Source organism: Kogia breviceps, chromosome 3 (genome assembly GCF_026419965.1).
Source record: "Kogia breviceps isolate mKogBre1 chromosome 3, mKogBre1 haplotype 1, whole genome shotgun sequence".
Taxonomy (NCBI): Eukaryota; Metazoa; Chordata; class Mammalia; order Artiodactyla; family Physeteridae; genus Kogia; species Kogia breviceps.
Genome location: NC_081312.1, coordinates 1,945,951 through 1,961,765, shown reverse-complemented (window position 1 = coordinate 1,961,765; position 15,815 = coordinate 1,945,951). Strand labels below are relative to the sequence as shown.

Below are 15,815 nucleotides of genomic sequence, written 5' to 3'. Positions count from 1 at the left end.
CTGTTGATGCAGCAGCTTTCCCAGCCACCTCAGTCCCACCGGTAAACTATTTGACGTACAGGGGCGGTGATGGGCCGGCAGGTGTGCTGACCTTCCTCCTCACCCCCAGCACGCGTGGGGGGCGGCTGCTCCCAGGATGCTGTCATCGGGCCTCTAGTTTAAAAGCTGCAAGGTGCTGGGAGGATGCGCTCTTGATGATGACAGTAGAAGAAACTACGTTTGCTTTTAAAGGTCTGGAGCTAACACAGTCCTCTTGCTCCCTTCTTGCGTTTTGCACACGCTCATCTCAGCGTCAGGGCTCGTGGGCTGCTGTGAGTCGTGCGGCTCTTGTTAGTGCCCAGACCACTGGAGGCTGGCGTCATGTGAGGCACTGGTTAAGAATAATTTTTCCATTTGTTTTTTCACGCAGGAACGAAATAATTGTCTGGCAGACTCCAGAGCTCTGAGTGCCAGCCACGCCGACCTGGCCCCCACGGGTCAAGGCAGAGCTAGATTAACCCCCAAGGCTAATGAGCGCTGAGGCCCTCAAAGCTTGGCCAGGCCCCTCCCACTTCAGGGCGGCCCTGGGGTCGCCTCCTTTCCTGGATGGTGACCTCTACCACCTGCTGGAGGTTTGCCCCGAATTCTGTCAGGCGGTCTGCAGCCCTAGTGCCCAGGAGCTGCCAAAGCCCGGCGGTGGGAGACGGCCAGGTGTGGAGCCGGCCCAGCGCGCTCGGGGTCGGCCGCTGCTCATGGACACGGGCCCCAGCACCGAAACCTGCTTTCAACTGTAAAACTGTGTTACTAAGGCTGTTTATTAAGGCTGGAACCTGAAACTACATCCTTTGAGAATTAGGAGTCCAGTGACCCGTGGCGGCGACGCTGGGACTAGGGAGCGGGGGAGACGGGGTAACTGCGGGGAGGCCTGCGCCCCCTCCTGGTCTGCATCTCAGCCCCTTTGGAGCCCTTTTCCCCCTCCAGGCCTCTGTACACTAAGTGCACGGAGATGCATGTTTTCCTTTTAAAAAGCTTTTGTTTGTAGCGTTAAGTAACAGGGTGGGTTCTGACACGTGCATTTTCTTTTCTTTTCTTTTTTTAAAAAATTTATTTATTTTTGGTTGCGTTGGGTCTTCATTGCTGCACGCAGGCTTTTCTCTAGTTGCGGCGAGCGGGGCCTACTCTTCGTTGCGGTGTGCGGGCTTCTCATTGCGGTGGCTTCTCTTGCTGCAGAGCATGGGCCCTAGGTGTGCAGGCTTCAGTAGTTGTGGCTCACGGGCTCAGTAGTTGTGGCACGCGGGCTCTAGAGCGCAGGCTCGGTAGTTGTGGCACACGGGCTTAGTTGCTCCGTGGCACGTGGGATCTTCCCAGACCGGGGCTCGAACCCGTGTCCCCTGCACTGGCAGGTGGATTCTTAACCACTGCGCCACGAGGGAAGTCCTGACAGATACATTTTCAAACCAACCCTGAGACATTATTCCTTAAGGGAATCCGTGAGACTAGCTGGTAGGTTAAGAAGGTGTAATTCCAGATGACGCCAACTGTACAGGGGCACATCCCTGCTGCTGAGGTTTGAAAGAGGATCTGGAAAGCTGTGAGCATCCTTGTGAAATGTCAGGGTTAGTTTCTAGTTTACCTTAATGTTATCATATGTCGCTGAGCAAAGGCGCTTCCAGCCACCTTTCCCTCAACAGTTGCACTGGGCTGGGGTGCCGCGTGCTCCCTGGGCCCCTGTGGGGTGCCCTTGGGCTGCACGTGTCCTTCACCCCCAGTGTGGACCTCGGGCTGAGGGCTAGAGGCAGCAGCAGCCTGGGGTTTCGGTACAGCAAGGCTAGACTTTAAGCTTTGTTTAAAAGTTCCTGTAATTCAGTAGTGGATCACCTCAGGGCATCGGTGCTTGTGTTGGTGAGAGCTGCTGTGTCCCCCCAGAGGCAGGCACCCCAGCCCGGTGTTGGGGGCCCTCGAGGCTGACCTGTCTCCTGCAGCCTGTCTCTGGCCACGCTCCTTTCCTCAGCTCCTGACTCCACTTAGGTTTTGCAGCTTCCGATGGATCAGGAACTTTCAAAATGCTCTCTAGAGGTGTTTAAAAAAATGATGGGTTGTAAGAAACCACTGGAGAAAAGGGCAGAGCTGTGTCCCCATATGGGCACTGTGGCTCTTTCAGGTTCACGTTTAGGTGCAGTGGGGGGGATGTGTCTGTGTCACATCAGAACCAGGAGGGGGACCAAGCGGTCCTAGCTCCTCCTTCCACTACATTCAAGTTTTCTCCCAGCCACAGAGCTGACACAGGACATCTGAAAGCCACTCGGTTTCCCTTAGTGTGACAGTTGTCTCTGCAAAATCATAGGGCATTTAGAAAGAATAAACATGGGGCTGAGAATAGAATTTAATTTTAAGCTTCCAGTTGGTGAAAAGAGACCTTCTTTGCAGGGGCCTTAGTTGAACCTTGTCTGGCTTTGAGCCCTCTGGCCCTGGTTCCCCGAGGGTTGTGGTGGCCTTTGTAAGGCCACATGGAGACAGCATTTGGGGTAAGAGAGGCTCGAGGGCCTTCTTGAAGCTGGGTTGTAAAAGCCTTCGTGTCTCAGAGGGGATGCTACCTGGGTGTCAGCAGTTTCTGATTTTTGAACTTGTATCAAAATAGAGAGAAGCCAGGTTGTAACCAACTTCCAGTCCGGTAGTCAGGATTTTAACGTTCTCAGAGAGGGCAGTGTGGGGGTGGGCCAGCCCTCCCTCTTCAGCACCCACTTCTACACTGTTTCTATCACGTTAGACTCCCCTGGCCAGAGTGGAGGAGCTGAGGGTCTGCGTGAGTGTCTGAGGGCCTCCTGACCCCTCCCACTCCTCCCCACGGTGAGCGGGCAGTTCCGCTGCTGCGAGGATTCAGATAGTTACTTTCTGAAACTTACAGAGTTGAGTTCCTGTTATTTGCTTGGTCGGAAGGCTGCTAGGAATGTCATGTAATTAGTTACTGTCTTTACAGTAAAGTATAAGTATTGCTAAGGATTCAGAGTTTAGTTTGCAGCACTCATTGTTACAACTCATAGAATGTTCTGGGGAAGGCATGTTAACATCTGTACGAGGCCAACTTTTGATACGTTTGAACGTCGTACTGTGAATTCATGGGATAGATATCTGGAAACTGAAGCAGCACTGGGTAGCACCAACCAAAGGTGAAGTTCAAGTGAGCTAAGCGACCATCGCCCTGCAGATGTCTCCTCCGTGTAATCGGGCTGATACATAAAGATGTGTGCACAGTTTCCACTTAGTTCTCCAGCACGACAGGAGGACTCGGATGGTTTATACAGTGGTGTGGAGCTACCCCTCGGGGGTCACAGGCCTGTGAGGGCCATCCGATTGTCCCTGGGGCACGCCCTGGGGGGTCGGGTTGGCTGAGAGACCAGGGAGAGGCAGGGTGGACACTCCTTTGGGACCTGGTGTTCCTGAGACACAGAGGGAAACCCCACTGCAAAGTCCCATGGCCCCTGGTGGGTGAGCACCCCCGGGGCGGCCTGTCTGCCTGGTGGGCACGTGCGGCTGCCCGGAGGCCGAAGGTGGGTCCGCACCTCTGCAGGACCTTGGCCATGAAACATACCTTCTGTCTCGGAGCAATAGTTTTTTTTTTCTCACTGTTGGTGTGACTTGCCTAGGAAATCATTTGGAACTGTTTATATTTACTTACAAAAATAAAGTGTTTTATTTCCTGTTGTAAAGTCCCTGTACTTTTGTGGAAAGGCTCTTTTGTAAAACTCCAACCCTAAAAGAACCTTTTCCTGTTTAACGTTAGGCACCCAGTCTTTTTAGGGTCACAGGCTACTTTGAAAACATGATGAAAGTTGTAACTGGATCATCCAGTCCTGGAATGACATGCACAGAGCGTGTGCCCCGTGACAGGGATGTACCCCGCCCCACCCCAGTGAGCCTGCGGGAGCCTGGCACCAGCGTCTAGCTCCTGGAGCCGTGCGAGGGTGGCCACGGTGCCGAAAGTGGAGTGACAGGGCCGCCCCAGGGCTGTGAGGACAGACGTCACGTGTATGAGTCCTGTGGACAGTGCCTGGCAAAGAGCAAGCGCTGGTGAGGGTCTAGGGGCTGCAAGTGCCTTCCCCGGCACGTCTGTCCAGCCGGGGCTGCTCTGCGCTGGGCAGCAGTGGGGAGGAGGCAGAGGCAGGGTGATGATGGGGGTGAAGGCGGCGCAGCCCTGCCGGAACCGGGCAGTCACGTCCCTTGGTGACCATGGGGCCTTGTGCCGCCACTACCAGATGCTCAGATTCTGGAGTTTGTGGCCAGATGCAGCAGGGCCCCGGCCGATGGGAGGTCCCGAGTTCTGTGCACACGGTGTGGGCGCCCCCAGGCCAGGGCCGAGGTCCCGGCCACCGTGGCCAGCCTTGGAGGAGGCACTGGGGGCACAGCGGGACGCGCTCTCCTTTTAGAATAGTTCTCATCTGCCCAGGACGGACTTCCCGGCAGATGGGCCAAGCTGGCGCCGCGGCTGCTTGCGCTCTCTGGGGCTGGTGGCAGGGGCCGCGCACAAGGCACATCTCCCCGCCCCGATGCCTCGCCCGGACCCTGCGGCCTGGCCTGCCGTGTGTTCTCCACCCTGTGCCAGACCAAGGCCAGGGGGTGTGCTGGCAGCCAGGAGCCGACAGCCCGACCACGGGGTGAGGAGGGCCAGTGGGCGCCCGTCTGACCTCGGCCCCGCCGTGGCCCGAGGCGTGGCTGTTGGGAGCTTTGGGAAGGGGATGCGCAGCCTGCGAGGGTCAAGGTGGAGACCCCACCGAGGGGCCTGGGGGCCTGCATCTGGGCGGCAGCTAACGTGGACCCAGGGTGGAGGAAGCTGCTGCTCATTGTAGAGAGCAGCCGGCAGGGGAGGGGCTGGGGATGCTGGGTGCTTCCAGCCCCTGGTACCTGAGGGGACCCTGACCAGAGGGACGGTGACACGTCAGCAGGACTCGGTCCCAGGCGTCCCCCGCACACCCTCGGTGGTGACCGTGTAGGAACAGGACGAGGGCGGCAGGTGCGGGGCAGAGACCACCCTCAGGGTGCGGCGGGGCGGGGCGGAGGCGGCCTCCTCGGGGCGCAGCCGGTCTGCCGTCAGCCTCACCAGGAGCTGGTTGGACCAGGTTATTCCCAGGGCTGGAGACGCCCGCTCTACCCCGACGCTGAGACAGAAAACAGCCCGACTGTCCTGTGCTGTGTGTGGAACCGCGGGCCCCGCCACCCCTGCCCTCGGGGCACCCACTCACCCTGGCGGCCCGGCTGCCGCACCCCGCTCCTCCGCGGATTCCGTCACCTGAAGGGTCCAGATCGGGGTCAGCGGCGGTGAGGACCCGGCCCCGGCCCGAACCCCCTGGCCTCGCCCTCTCCGGGGGCGGAGGGGGACCCACCTGGTTGACGCACAGCACGGGGCTCCGGAAGGTGCAGCTCAGCCGGCGCAGCTCGGCCCCCAGTGCCTGCAGACGCCGGGCCCTGAGGGCCGAGGCCGCCCGGTCGAACTCACAACGGAACGGGGCTGCCACGGAGTCGATGACCACCAGGCGGGCCATGCCCCGCGACAGCAGCACAGGCACCTTCTCACGCACACACTCCAGCAGGGTGTCCTGGAAGCCGAGGGGAGGCGGCCGTCACCACCCGCGCGGGGGGCCCCCTCGCCACGCCCCGCCCTGGGCCATCACAGTGGCCGGGCCCCTCCCCTTCAGTGGCCCCGTGCTGGGCACCGACCGCCCAGACCGCCACGCAGGACTGCCCAGCCCCACCCAGTGGAGGGAGGAAGCAGGTGTGCGGGAACCTGAGTCTGTCCTGCAACCAGCGTCGCCTCCCACGTGAAGACCCCTGGGCCGTGCCCAGGCTGTGCGCTAGGGCGCCGACCGGCCGGGCGTGGGGCCTCGGCTGCCTCCAGGCCAGCCCACCTGCCCCCCAAGGCCCTATGCGCTGTGCTCGGGGCAGCCCTGTCCCTTGGGGCCCCGGGGCCCTGCCTGCCTGGACTCGGCCCCGGTGCCCAGTGGCCACACAGCGGCCACGCCGTTAGGCACTCCTGAGAGCCGCCCGGTGTCTGGGAGGAAAAACCCGACTCTGTGCTCGTTAACTCCCCAGGGTGCCCCCGGCAGAGCCTCTCTGTGTGGAAAATGACAGCAGCAGCAGCGGCCTGGAGGATGCCAGCCTTAACGTGAGTCCCGCACCCCTCCCCACCGCCGCAGGCAGTGCTGGGGCACCGGGGGGCCGGGCTGGGGGCGGGGGCAGGGCTGCGCCTGCCTGCTGCAGGGTCAGGACTCCAAGAGGGGCCTAGCTTGGGGACCCCGTCCCCCGGGCAGGGCACCCCCAGCTGCTGGGCAGACACCAGTGAGGGGCTGGGGCCTCCTCCACCAGAGCTGCTCCCGGAACAGAACTTAGCAACGCTCCCCCCGCCCCCCCGGGGCCTCAGCCGGCCTGAGCCTGACCCGCTGCCGCGTTTCGCAGTGAGGATGCCCCGGAAGGGTGAGGCCTGTGCTGCTCGTGTGCGTCCAGAGGCCCCGTGACGCCAGGGGACGGTCGCGAGGCTGGAGGGCCTGGAGCGGGGCCCGGAGCACCGACCTCGTCTGCTCCCGTGTCCACGCCCTGAGCACCGCCACACTAACAACCACGCCGCCTGCCACCAGCGCGTGCTCACCTGCAAAGCCGCGGCCACCTGCCGCCGGTCCACCCGTCCCTGAGCCAGCCCGGGCTCGCGTGCCACCCGCCGCTCATCGTGTTACTGCCCCGCGCTACGTGTAATCATGTATTTTACGGTAAAGTTTTTAAAGATTAAAAACTTATACAGCTCATCCTTTACCGGAAATCCGTTTTATAGCAGTTCTTAAATGGGGGAAGGGCCCGGGTGGCTCGGCGGCTCTGCGCACTTGTGTTGGGTGCACTGGTCTGTACCCCGTCTTCCAGCTCCCTCCTGAGGCCTTTGCATCGTTATTCAGCCCCAAACAGACAATGACCTCAGCTGGCTGCTCCCCCGCCGCCTGCCTGCCCCCTGCCCCCTCCCCAGGGGCCGCTGCCCTCTGAGTCCCCACCGCTGTCTGCCCACGGGGAGGGCGCGGGACCCAGGCACGCCTTCCAGGTGTGGTGTCGCCCCAGAGGCCCCGCCAGGCGCGCTCAGCAACCTGGGGTCCTCGACAAGGGGGCTTTCCCCTCCTTCAGAGGCAGAGGTACAACCCCACACCACGGCTGCTGCTGGGCCAGTGGCCCGGACGGCAGGCCCCGTCCTCTGGGCCGCGGTCACCTCTGCGGCCGGGTGAACAGCCGCAGGAGGCACTTGCCCGGTTGGGGCTCCTCTAGGGGCAGGAGGTGGCGTGTCCAGCACCCTCCCTTGCCCGCTCTTCCCTCGGGGTTAGGCTGCCAGAAACACACTGGACGCCCAGTTCAGCCTGAGTCCAGGTAACGAGTAGTTCCGGCCTGAGCGGAGCACGCGGGCACCGGGGCCTGACCTCGCGGGTCATGCGCGTGGCCCGCCCGCGCGGCCGACTTCCCCTCAGACGCTTACCACGTCGGCTGCGTGCTCGATGAAGATCTGGTGGCCAAACTTGATTTTCCTGACCACGTCCCCGGGAACGTCTGTCCGCAGGCGCTGCTGCTGAGTGATGAGCTGCTGCAGACGCCGGCTGGGGAAGGTGTCCTCTGTGCACACGTAAACGGCCCCTGGGAAGCCGCGGGCGGTGAGCAGCTGGGCGTGGCCTCAGGCCGCCCTGCCAAAGGCCAACGACCCTTTCCTTCCTGCACTGCCTCTCATGGGTCTGCCCCTCCGACCCAGCACGGGGGCCGGCCGGCGCCCACCTCTCACTGCCAGGCCCCTCGCCGCCGGAACTTCACCTTGTGGGTCTGCCCACCCTGGGCTGTCCAAGTGGGAGTGAGGGGAACTGTAGGGGCTCCCGGCTTTCAGGAACGCCCCCTCCTGCAGACACAGGGAGATGCCCCTCTCAGGCCCTGTTGGGCGGATGTTCCCTCAATTCCACTGTCAAGGCTCCTCCTACGGTTCTGGGCTACCTGGTGGTAACTAACTGTCTTTGCTGTGCCTGGAAAAGCCAGTAAACAAAACACAGGCGATGCATCACCAGGGGCCTGGAATCCCCACCAGAAGGTACCCCCGGAGTCCTGTGCTGAAAAGAACCAGGGGCCACTGATTCTCAACAAAGGCCCCAGGACAATTCAGTGAGGAAAGAGTAGTCTTTTTAACAAATGGCGCTGGGACAGAGAGACACCCACGTGCAAAAGGATGAAATTAGACCCTTACCTCATACCATATAGGAAAACTAAATCACAATGGATCAAATATGAGAGCCCAAACCATAAAACTCTTAGAAGAAAACACAGGGATAAATCTCATGACCTTGGATTAGGCAGTGGATCCTTAGATACGACACCAAAAGCACAAGCAAGAAACAAATTGGACATCATCAAAAGTGAAAAACTGTGCTTTAAAGGACACCAACAAGAGAGGGAGAAGTCAACTTAATAGAAAAAAGTACTGCAAATTGTTTATCTGATGAGTTTAGTATCCAGATTATATAAAGATCTCCTACAACTCCACAGACAAATAACCCAAGCTTTTAAATGGGCAAGAGATTGGAGTAGACATTTCTCCAAAAGCACAGGGATGGGCAGCACATGCAGAGATGGCCAACATCAGTAGCCACGAGGGGGACGCAGCCAGCGCCACAGTGAGAGACCCACCCGTGCTGGGGTCAGAAGGACAAGCACTGGCTCAGAGGCGCAAGGCCTGGAACCCCCTACATCGTTGATGGGAAGGAAAACGGTGTAGCCGCTGCTGAGAACAGTCTGGCAGTTCCTGAAAGAGCGAGACACGCAGCTACCATACGAACCAGCAATCCCACTCCTAGGTGTCCACCCAAAGCCACGCACAAGCAAAAGGTGTGAACCACCCGCAGGACTGTCAGTGGATGAAAGGGTAGCTGAGTTGTGGTCTGTACACGTGATGGGACACTATTCAGCCCTACAAAGGAACGAGGAACCGACACATGCTCCGATGTGGGTGAACCCTGAAGACACGCTGAGTAAAAGGGCACGTTTGCATGATCCCATTTGTTAGAAATGTGCAGAACAGGCGAATCCAGAGACAGGAAGCAGATGGGCGGTTGCCAAGGGCTGGGGGAGGGGAGAGTGCGGAGTGACTGCTCATAGGGATGAGGCTTCTTTTTGGGGTGATGAAGTGTTGTGGAGCTAGATAGTGGTGGTGGGTGCACAACTTTGTGAAAATGCTAAAAACCACTGAGTTAAATAAGGAGGAAAGGCCTCAGGACTTCCCTGGTGGTGCAGTGGTTAGGAATCCGTCTGCTAATGCAGGGGACACGGGTTCGAGCCCTGGTCCAGGAAGATCCCACATGCCACGGAGCAACCTAGCCTGTGCGCCACAACTACAGAGCCTGAGCTCTAGAGCCCGCGAACCACAACTGCTGAGCCCGTGCGCCGCAGCTACTGAAGCCCGCGTGCCTAGAGCCCGTGCTCAACAAGAGAAGCCACCGCAATGAGAAGCCCGCGCACCGCAACGAAGAGCAGCCCCTGCTCGCCGCAACTGCAGAAAGCCTGCGCGCAGCATCGAAGACCCAACGTAGAAAGAAAGAAGAAGGAAGGAAGAAGGAAGGAGGGAAGAAAGAAAAAGAAAAGAAAGAAAGCAAGCCAGTGATCTGGCGGCGCGCTGGCTGAGCCCCACCAGGACTCTCAGGGCCACGGCTGAACCTACCGTCGCTCTCGCTGTACCGGTCACGGCACTGCCCTGGGGAGGGACCCAGAGAAGAACCAGAAGCGCCGACACCACGTCCGCGCGCCCTGTTTGTGAGTGTGTAACTTTCATTTTGACCCGATTCTGTTTCAACAGACTTTCAAACTTGGAAAAGAGATGCAAGATGGAGGGAGAAGCACCGTCCGACCGTGTCAGTGGTGAGCTCCCAACCCTCGGGGCCTCCTTAACCTTCCCTGGCACATTCCAGCCCATTCCCGGGGGCAGGGATGCCGGGGGAGCCGCCGACATGGCCGAGCCCCTCGTCACAACGCCGCAGCGCCCACGTTCTCCACACCTCGGGAGAGGCCTGGACAGAAGGGCCACAGCCAAACCCAATCGCACAGCCCTCGAAGCTCCTCGCCCCACACCCCGTCGGGCGTCTCACTGGCGCAGGTGAGCGGGGCGCCTGCCCACAGAGGGGCTTCGAGAAGCTGGCGGCAAGGCGGCCTGGCATTTGAGGGTCGGCGGGGAGCAGCTCCACGTTTCCTGAAGCACAGGATCCAAAATAACTCCAGAGCCGCTTGGCCACTCTTTTCAAAACTGGGGCTTTCAGACCTGATTTGGGAAGTCACTTTCTCAGGAAAATGTGCCTCAGGCCCCACATTTAATGTGGTCACAGTGGCCGTGGGCCAGGCCTCTGCAGGGGACACGCCACTTAACAGAGTCACCCGAGGCCAGCTCTGTCCCCCCTCGGCCAGGCCCCGGGGCTCTGCACTTTCCCTCCCGCTGAGGGGCCCCTGGCCCCGCTCCCTCTCCTGAGGCAGGAACCGCAGAGCTGTCGTGAAGACAGAGACGGGAACCGTGGAAAACGTCCCCCAGGGGCAGCCTCTGGCCTCGACGGCAGGTGCCCGCGAGGTGACAGGTCAGGACCCCTGCCCGCCCCCTGAAGGGGCCGCACTCACCGGCCCCCAGGCCTCCGTGTCGCCGTGGGAGCTGCACGGCCAGGCAGAGCTGCAGCGCCAGCTGCGTCTTCCCGGCGGAGCTGCGTCCGGCAAGCTCGGTGATGCCGTCCAGGGGCAGCCCGCCGCGGAGGAGCCCGTCCAGCACGGGGCAGCCCAGGCTCAGGCGCTGGTGCTGCTCGGGGAACCGGTCCTTCTCCTGGAGCAGGTGGAGCGCTGGGTGCGGGGCAGCGACAGGTGAGCCCAGCCCACAGGAAGCCCCGCACGGGTGCCCCCGGCCAGGAGGCCCCTCGGGCCGCATGCCGCGGCCTCCGGGCTCACCCCCGCAGCCAGACCCCAGGGCACCGGGCACCTGTGCAGACGCTGCTTCCCCGCAGGTGTGAGGAGGCCGCCCTCAGCAAGCGCTGCACGTCGGGGCCGGAGAGGCGGGTCAGTCTCTGCAGGTCTGGTCCAGAAAGATGCAGAACCTCCTTTACTGACCTCAGTTTGGCTGAAGGTACAGAATCAATTACAAAACAAGGTGAGACACAGCAGGGACAACAGGTGTCCTCCAGCTCTGGGGACCCGGTGGGCAGGGGCCAGTCCACTTGCTCCCTGAAACTGCAGGGACCCCCAGAGAGAGGGCGACCGGCATGGGCCGGGAGGCAAGGGGCCCGGGGAGGCCCATGTCTTGGCTGCAGAAGCCGGACGCTTGGGCCTCTCCCTGGTGCCGGGAGCAGCGGCCTCTGCCTGGTCCCATGCCCTCCTGGACACATCTCCCAAGACAAGTCTGTGTGTGCACAGCCTGGGAGGGGCCCGGGCCGAGCCGGGGGAACCATGCACGGGGGAGAGGCCGCAGGACGGTATCCAAAGGAACATGCACTGAACCAGGCCACGGGGTGGCCAGTGGGGTGAACAGACTAAAGAAGAGCCAGCACGCCGGCGGCAATATCGCGGAGGACCAGGTTACAGGGTGGACGGCCCGAGGGAGCTGGGGTTTCATGAGGAAAATGAATGATTTTGAGCTTAGATAAGCATATTACTTTCAAACAAGTAGAAAGAAAAAAATACGCTAAAAATATATCCAACCAATCCAGAAGAAAGCATAAAAGAAAAACAACACACAAAAAATAGGACAAACAGCACAGCATAATAAGGGAGAGTTAAACCTAAATTTATCAGGAATTAGCTTAAATACATATGCACCGAATGCTTCAGTTAAAAGACGAAGACTGAATGAAAGGGGAAGACACAACTACTGATGTGCTCTGCACACGGAGGAGCAGGGGGGCACCCTGCCGCCGAGCCCTGCGTGCACTCAGGGCCCCTGTCACCTGCTAGCAAGCACCTGACGTCGAAGCGTCCCTCACAGACACCCCGGGAGACAGGGAGAACAGAGGCGGGGTGCAGGGCGCCAGCCAGGCTGCGGAGGAGCCAGTGGAGCCTGGGGATGGACGCGCCCAGCTGCCAGCAGACTCGGTGGGATGGCCAACCCTTTGAGCATTTAGAAAAGAGCCACCGCTGCCTGACAGACCTACTGCAACGTGGGAATAATCAGAAGTACAGAGGAAGTGCAGCGCATGAAAAATGGAGGCAACCACTAACTTTGGGGGGGAAAAACCAGAGATGGCACAAGAAAGGAAACAGCCATAACCCCGGGTTCAGCGGCGGCCATTATGTCCCTAGTCACGACTCTGATGGCTAATGGGACCCAAACTGTGCTCCAACTGTGGGGGGAGGTGTGGAGGAAGTAGGGGCATATGGGCACCAGCCAGCCCTCACCCCCAAAACAGGAGGGCCTGTGAGGACTTGGAACAGACAAATCGAACACGGCAACATAAGCACACTCGTCAGCAGCCCAGACAGAAATACAAAAAAGTTGCTAAAAGACTCCTAAGTGGTAAGTAGTTCCGTTTCACTTTGCAGGTACTATGTGTACTGCTTTGATGAAAATGAAATTAACTTTAAAAAAGTTCTTTCAGTTAAAACCACACACACACAACTGAAAAACCTGCGGCACATTCCAGCATCAGGACATAGATCAGGACCAGCTGTCCTGGGATCAGTAAACAGAGGGTCCCCAAGGCTCGGACAGGCAACCTTGTAAACCTGCTCTACATAAGGTATGTATACACGTACGTTCATACTTTTACACAATCACTTTATATGAACATCAGCAAACGCACCTTTCTTAACTGCAGCAATAATTCTAGGATTCAGATCCAACTGATCCAAATCCATACTTTCAATGGGGTGACCATAGAGATGGACGAATGCCCAGAGACACGAATTCTGACGTGCTTGTCGTTCCCCCGAACAGCCCAACAGCCGAGTGACAGAGCCTGGGTGTGCGGTTCCCTTTGTGACCGGGCCGCACCATCAGCCCAGAGCTTGGAGAGGCTTCACTGCACCAGGAACAGCACTGAGAGACGTCTAAGGCGGCGCTTCTGTCCGGGCGGTTGTTCGGTAACTCAGAACCTAGGACTCAATCCACACACAGATGCATCTGAAGAGCCACCCCCCGCCTCGCATTCTGAAGGTCAGCCCGCTTCATCCCCCGCAGAAAGTGGGAGACACCGGCTTGTGTCCCAGCCCCATGCCCCCCAGGCCAGGGGCGCCCTACCCTGACCCACCACTCTGGGGTGACGGCGCCAGATACAGTCAGAGGCCTGTGTGCGCCAGGCTCACCCGAGTGGAGCCTGCTTTGCGTTCTCCGGTGTGAGTTCCCTTAAGCGTGTCTCCATGGCAATCTGGAAAGAGCAGAAAAGGCCACGTGTGGTGGATCTCAGAGGACGCCCAGGAGGTCGGAACCGCTGTGACCACCGAGCTGCCCCAGCAGAGAACAGGGGACCCGGAGTCCAGCCCGGCCTGCAGCCTGCCCTCCCCGCTGGCAGGAGGGGCAGCCAGCGGCGTGTCCACCCAAGACGGCACAGCCGGGGACGCAGCAGGGCAGTGACACTAAGGCCGTGGCCACTCAGCAGAGGCCAGGCTCAGCGTCCAGCAGCAGCAGCAAGGCCCGGGCCTCTGGACGGTGTCAGGTCGCTCTGGAAGCTTAAAGAACCGGGCCGTGTACAGCCCCTCATCTGCGCTCTGCTCAGGGAGCCCCTGGAGGCAGCTTCTGGGCGGGGCCAGAGCGAGGCTCTGGGGCCCACAGCCCGGGCAGGGGGTCTCCGGGCCAGCAGGCCGCTCCCACGCCCTGCTGGCGCAGGGGGCAGGGGGCTCCCAGGCCAGCTGCTCGGTGCAGGGCTGACAGTAAACACTGCTGAGGCTGAGGGGAGACGCTGAGGCCCTCAGGACTGCCCATCAGAGCAGAAGGGTGGCCTGAGTGCAGGGACCCGGTAGCAGCTGCAAGGCGGCTGGGGGATGTTGAGTAGCTAGGAGTGCACCCTGAGGCCGCGTGGGAGACGCCCGGGCATCAGACATCCGGACAGAATATACCAACCTGGGTTTGCAGATTCTAGAGGAAGTGCGTGTGTTCTTCCCCTGGACTTGTGGGAAGACCTCCCGCGTGGGCCCTGAAGCGGGGAGCAGCGAGAGCTGGGGTCTGGATTCTGAATGATGGGGGAGGGAGCCTGGGTGGGGACACAGCCGGGAGGCACCTGTATGTAAAGCTCAGGTCCTGACAAGCAGCAGGTGGCCACCAACTGAGGGGCCTCCAGCTTCCGTGATGGGGGTAGGGCCCCCAGAAGCAGAGTGCCCACTGACAGAGCACCCGCTGGGTACCCGGCACTGGCCCAGGAGCCGGACCGAGGGCCGCAGGTAGGGCCCGGCTGAGCCAGCCACCCTCCAGGCCTGTGCTTCTGCAACCGGGGACAAGCACGTGCCCAGGCAGCACCCAGTAGCAGGCGCGGGGTGGGCCTGGACAGAGCGGAGCAGCTTCCAGGATCATCTGAGTGTAGGTACCATTTCAGGGGCACAGCTAACAGCGGGCGCTGCTTGGTGAGTGTGAAGGCGCATCAACTCTTAGGGCCCAGCGCGAGACTTTGAGGAAACTCCAGTTGCGTCCACGAGCCTTCCCAGGTGGAATCACTTTCCTGTATCCCTGGGGCTCTCAGGGGCCCTGCAGACCCCACGCCACGAACACACGCTGGGACAGGAAGGCGAGCCTCGGCAGATGGGCCCGCCTCCACCCTGGGGGCAACTTTCCTTGACTCAAACTAAGGACTCAAGGGGAGAATGAGGGAAGATCTTCTTTCAAAACTAATGCACTGAAGTAAACGTGTTCAGGGCCTCTCCCACTCAACCAGACAGCCACTCAAAGGAACCGGAGGGTTGGTCAGGGTGGGAGGACCCAACCCCCACACACTGAAACTGTTAATTCTTTCTCTGGCCAAGTTCGGAGCTAAATTCAGGCAAACTACATACAGCTCCACTGATGTTGCCCTAAAATCACCAAAGGTAATGAAAGGTCGAGGGCTGACATTTATCAAACACTTAGTCTCTTCCAAGCACGTGACAGGTATGAACTCAAACATCACACGAGCAATATTATAACCCCTGTTTTGCTGGTGAGAAAACAGAAGCACAGAGTGGTTAAACGACAAGCTTAATGTCATGCAGACAGCAAGTGGGTGGCCTGCGATGCAGGTCCAGGCTGTGTGTTCTAAGCCCCGACCCAAATTAGCCCGACCCTGAGTTTACACGGCCCACCTGTTAACAAATCCAAAGGGAATCGTTTGGTCTCCATACTCTGCAGAACTCGGTTATCCAGAGGCTGACCTGCCCTGGGGTGTCCAGCCCTGTTGAGAGCAGCCCACCCTCAAGGCTGGACATCTTTTCCGGCTCCCCCTCCCACAAAGGGCGCCAACGAGCACTCCTTCATCCTGGGGCTGCTGGGAGGAAGCTTTCACCTGGGACCTTGGGTGGCCACACAGGTCCTCCCACGCCTGGGCCACCTCTGTGGTTTCTCCAGAACTGGCCAGCCTGGACTTCTGGCCCCCCTCGCTTCTCAGGATCCTCTTCTGCCCTGGGAACCTCTTCTCTCTTCAACCCCGGAGGCTCTGAGCACTCCCCACTCCCCCAGACCTGGGTGTCCAGCAGACCCCGCCTTGGTCGTCCGATGGACCAGGGCGCCCTGCAGACGCACCCTGCCACCCACGCGCATCTGCTTTTCCCACCGGGCGCTGCATCTCCGAGGCTGTCCACCCCTCACCCTCTCCCGCCCCACCCCACGTCCCCTAGACTGCTGCCACATCCCAAACTGGCCC

At 60.1% G+C, this 15,815-nt stretch overlaps 2 protein-coding genes and 1 long non-coding RNA gene across 11 annotated transcripts in view; 2 read left to right on the top strand and 1 right to left on the bottom strand.

Annotated features, from left to right (window-relative positions):
* Nucleotides 1-6,784, top strand: part of KLC1 (kinesin light chain 1) — a 58,828-nt gene extending 52,044 nt beyond the window's left edge. For 5 of the 9 annotated variants that reach the window (XM_067027670.1, XM_059058219.2, XM_067027671.1 and 2 more), the window contains 2 exons: nt 6,064-6,136; nt 6,427-6,784. In XM_067027670.1, the coding sequence (XP_066883771.1) occupies nt 6,064-6,136; nt 6,427-6,429 (76 nt within the window). In that variant the 3' untranslated portion in view covers nt 6,430-6,784. Of the gene's footprint in view, nt 1-409; nt 3,687-6,063; nt 6,137-6,426 lie in introns of those variants that run through there. The other 4 variants (XM_059058217.2, XM_067027667.1, XM_059058218.2 and 1 more) reach the window with 2 other exon arrangements.
* On the bottom strand, nt 3,651-13,093 carry XRCC3 (X-ray repair cross complementing 3). The gene is made up of 7 exons (XM_059058284.2): nt 12,795-13,093; nt 10,982-11,119; nt 10,633-10,845; nt 7,478-7,632; nt 5,358-5,570; nt 5,217-5,263; nt 3,651-5,132 (listed from the first exon to the last, which is right to left on the bottom strand). The coding sequence occupies exons 1-7, from the start codon at nt 12,847-12,849 to the stop codon at nt 4,913-4,915; spliced, it is 1,041 nt and encodes a 346-aa protein (XP_058914267.1). The 5' UTR covers nt 12,850-13,093; the 3' UTR covers nt 3,651-4,912.
* LOC136793750 (uncharacterized) lies at nt 12,186-14,061 on the top strand. Its single transcript, XR_010839368.1, has 3 exons — nt 12,186-12,508; nt 12,582-12,731; nt 12,929-14,061. It is a non-coding gene; the product is annotated as an uncharacterized lncRNA (long non-coding RNA).
* The last annotated feature ends 1,754 nt before the right edge of the window (nt 14,062-15,815 follow it).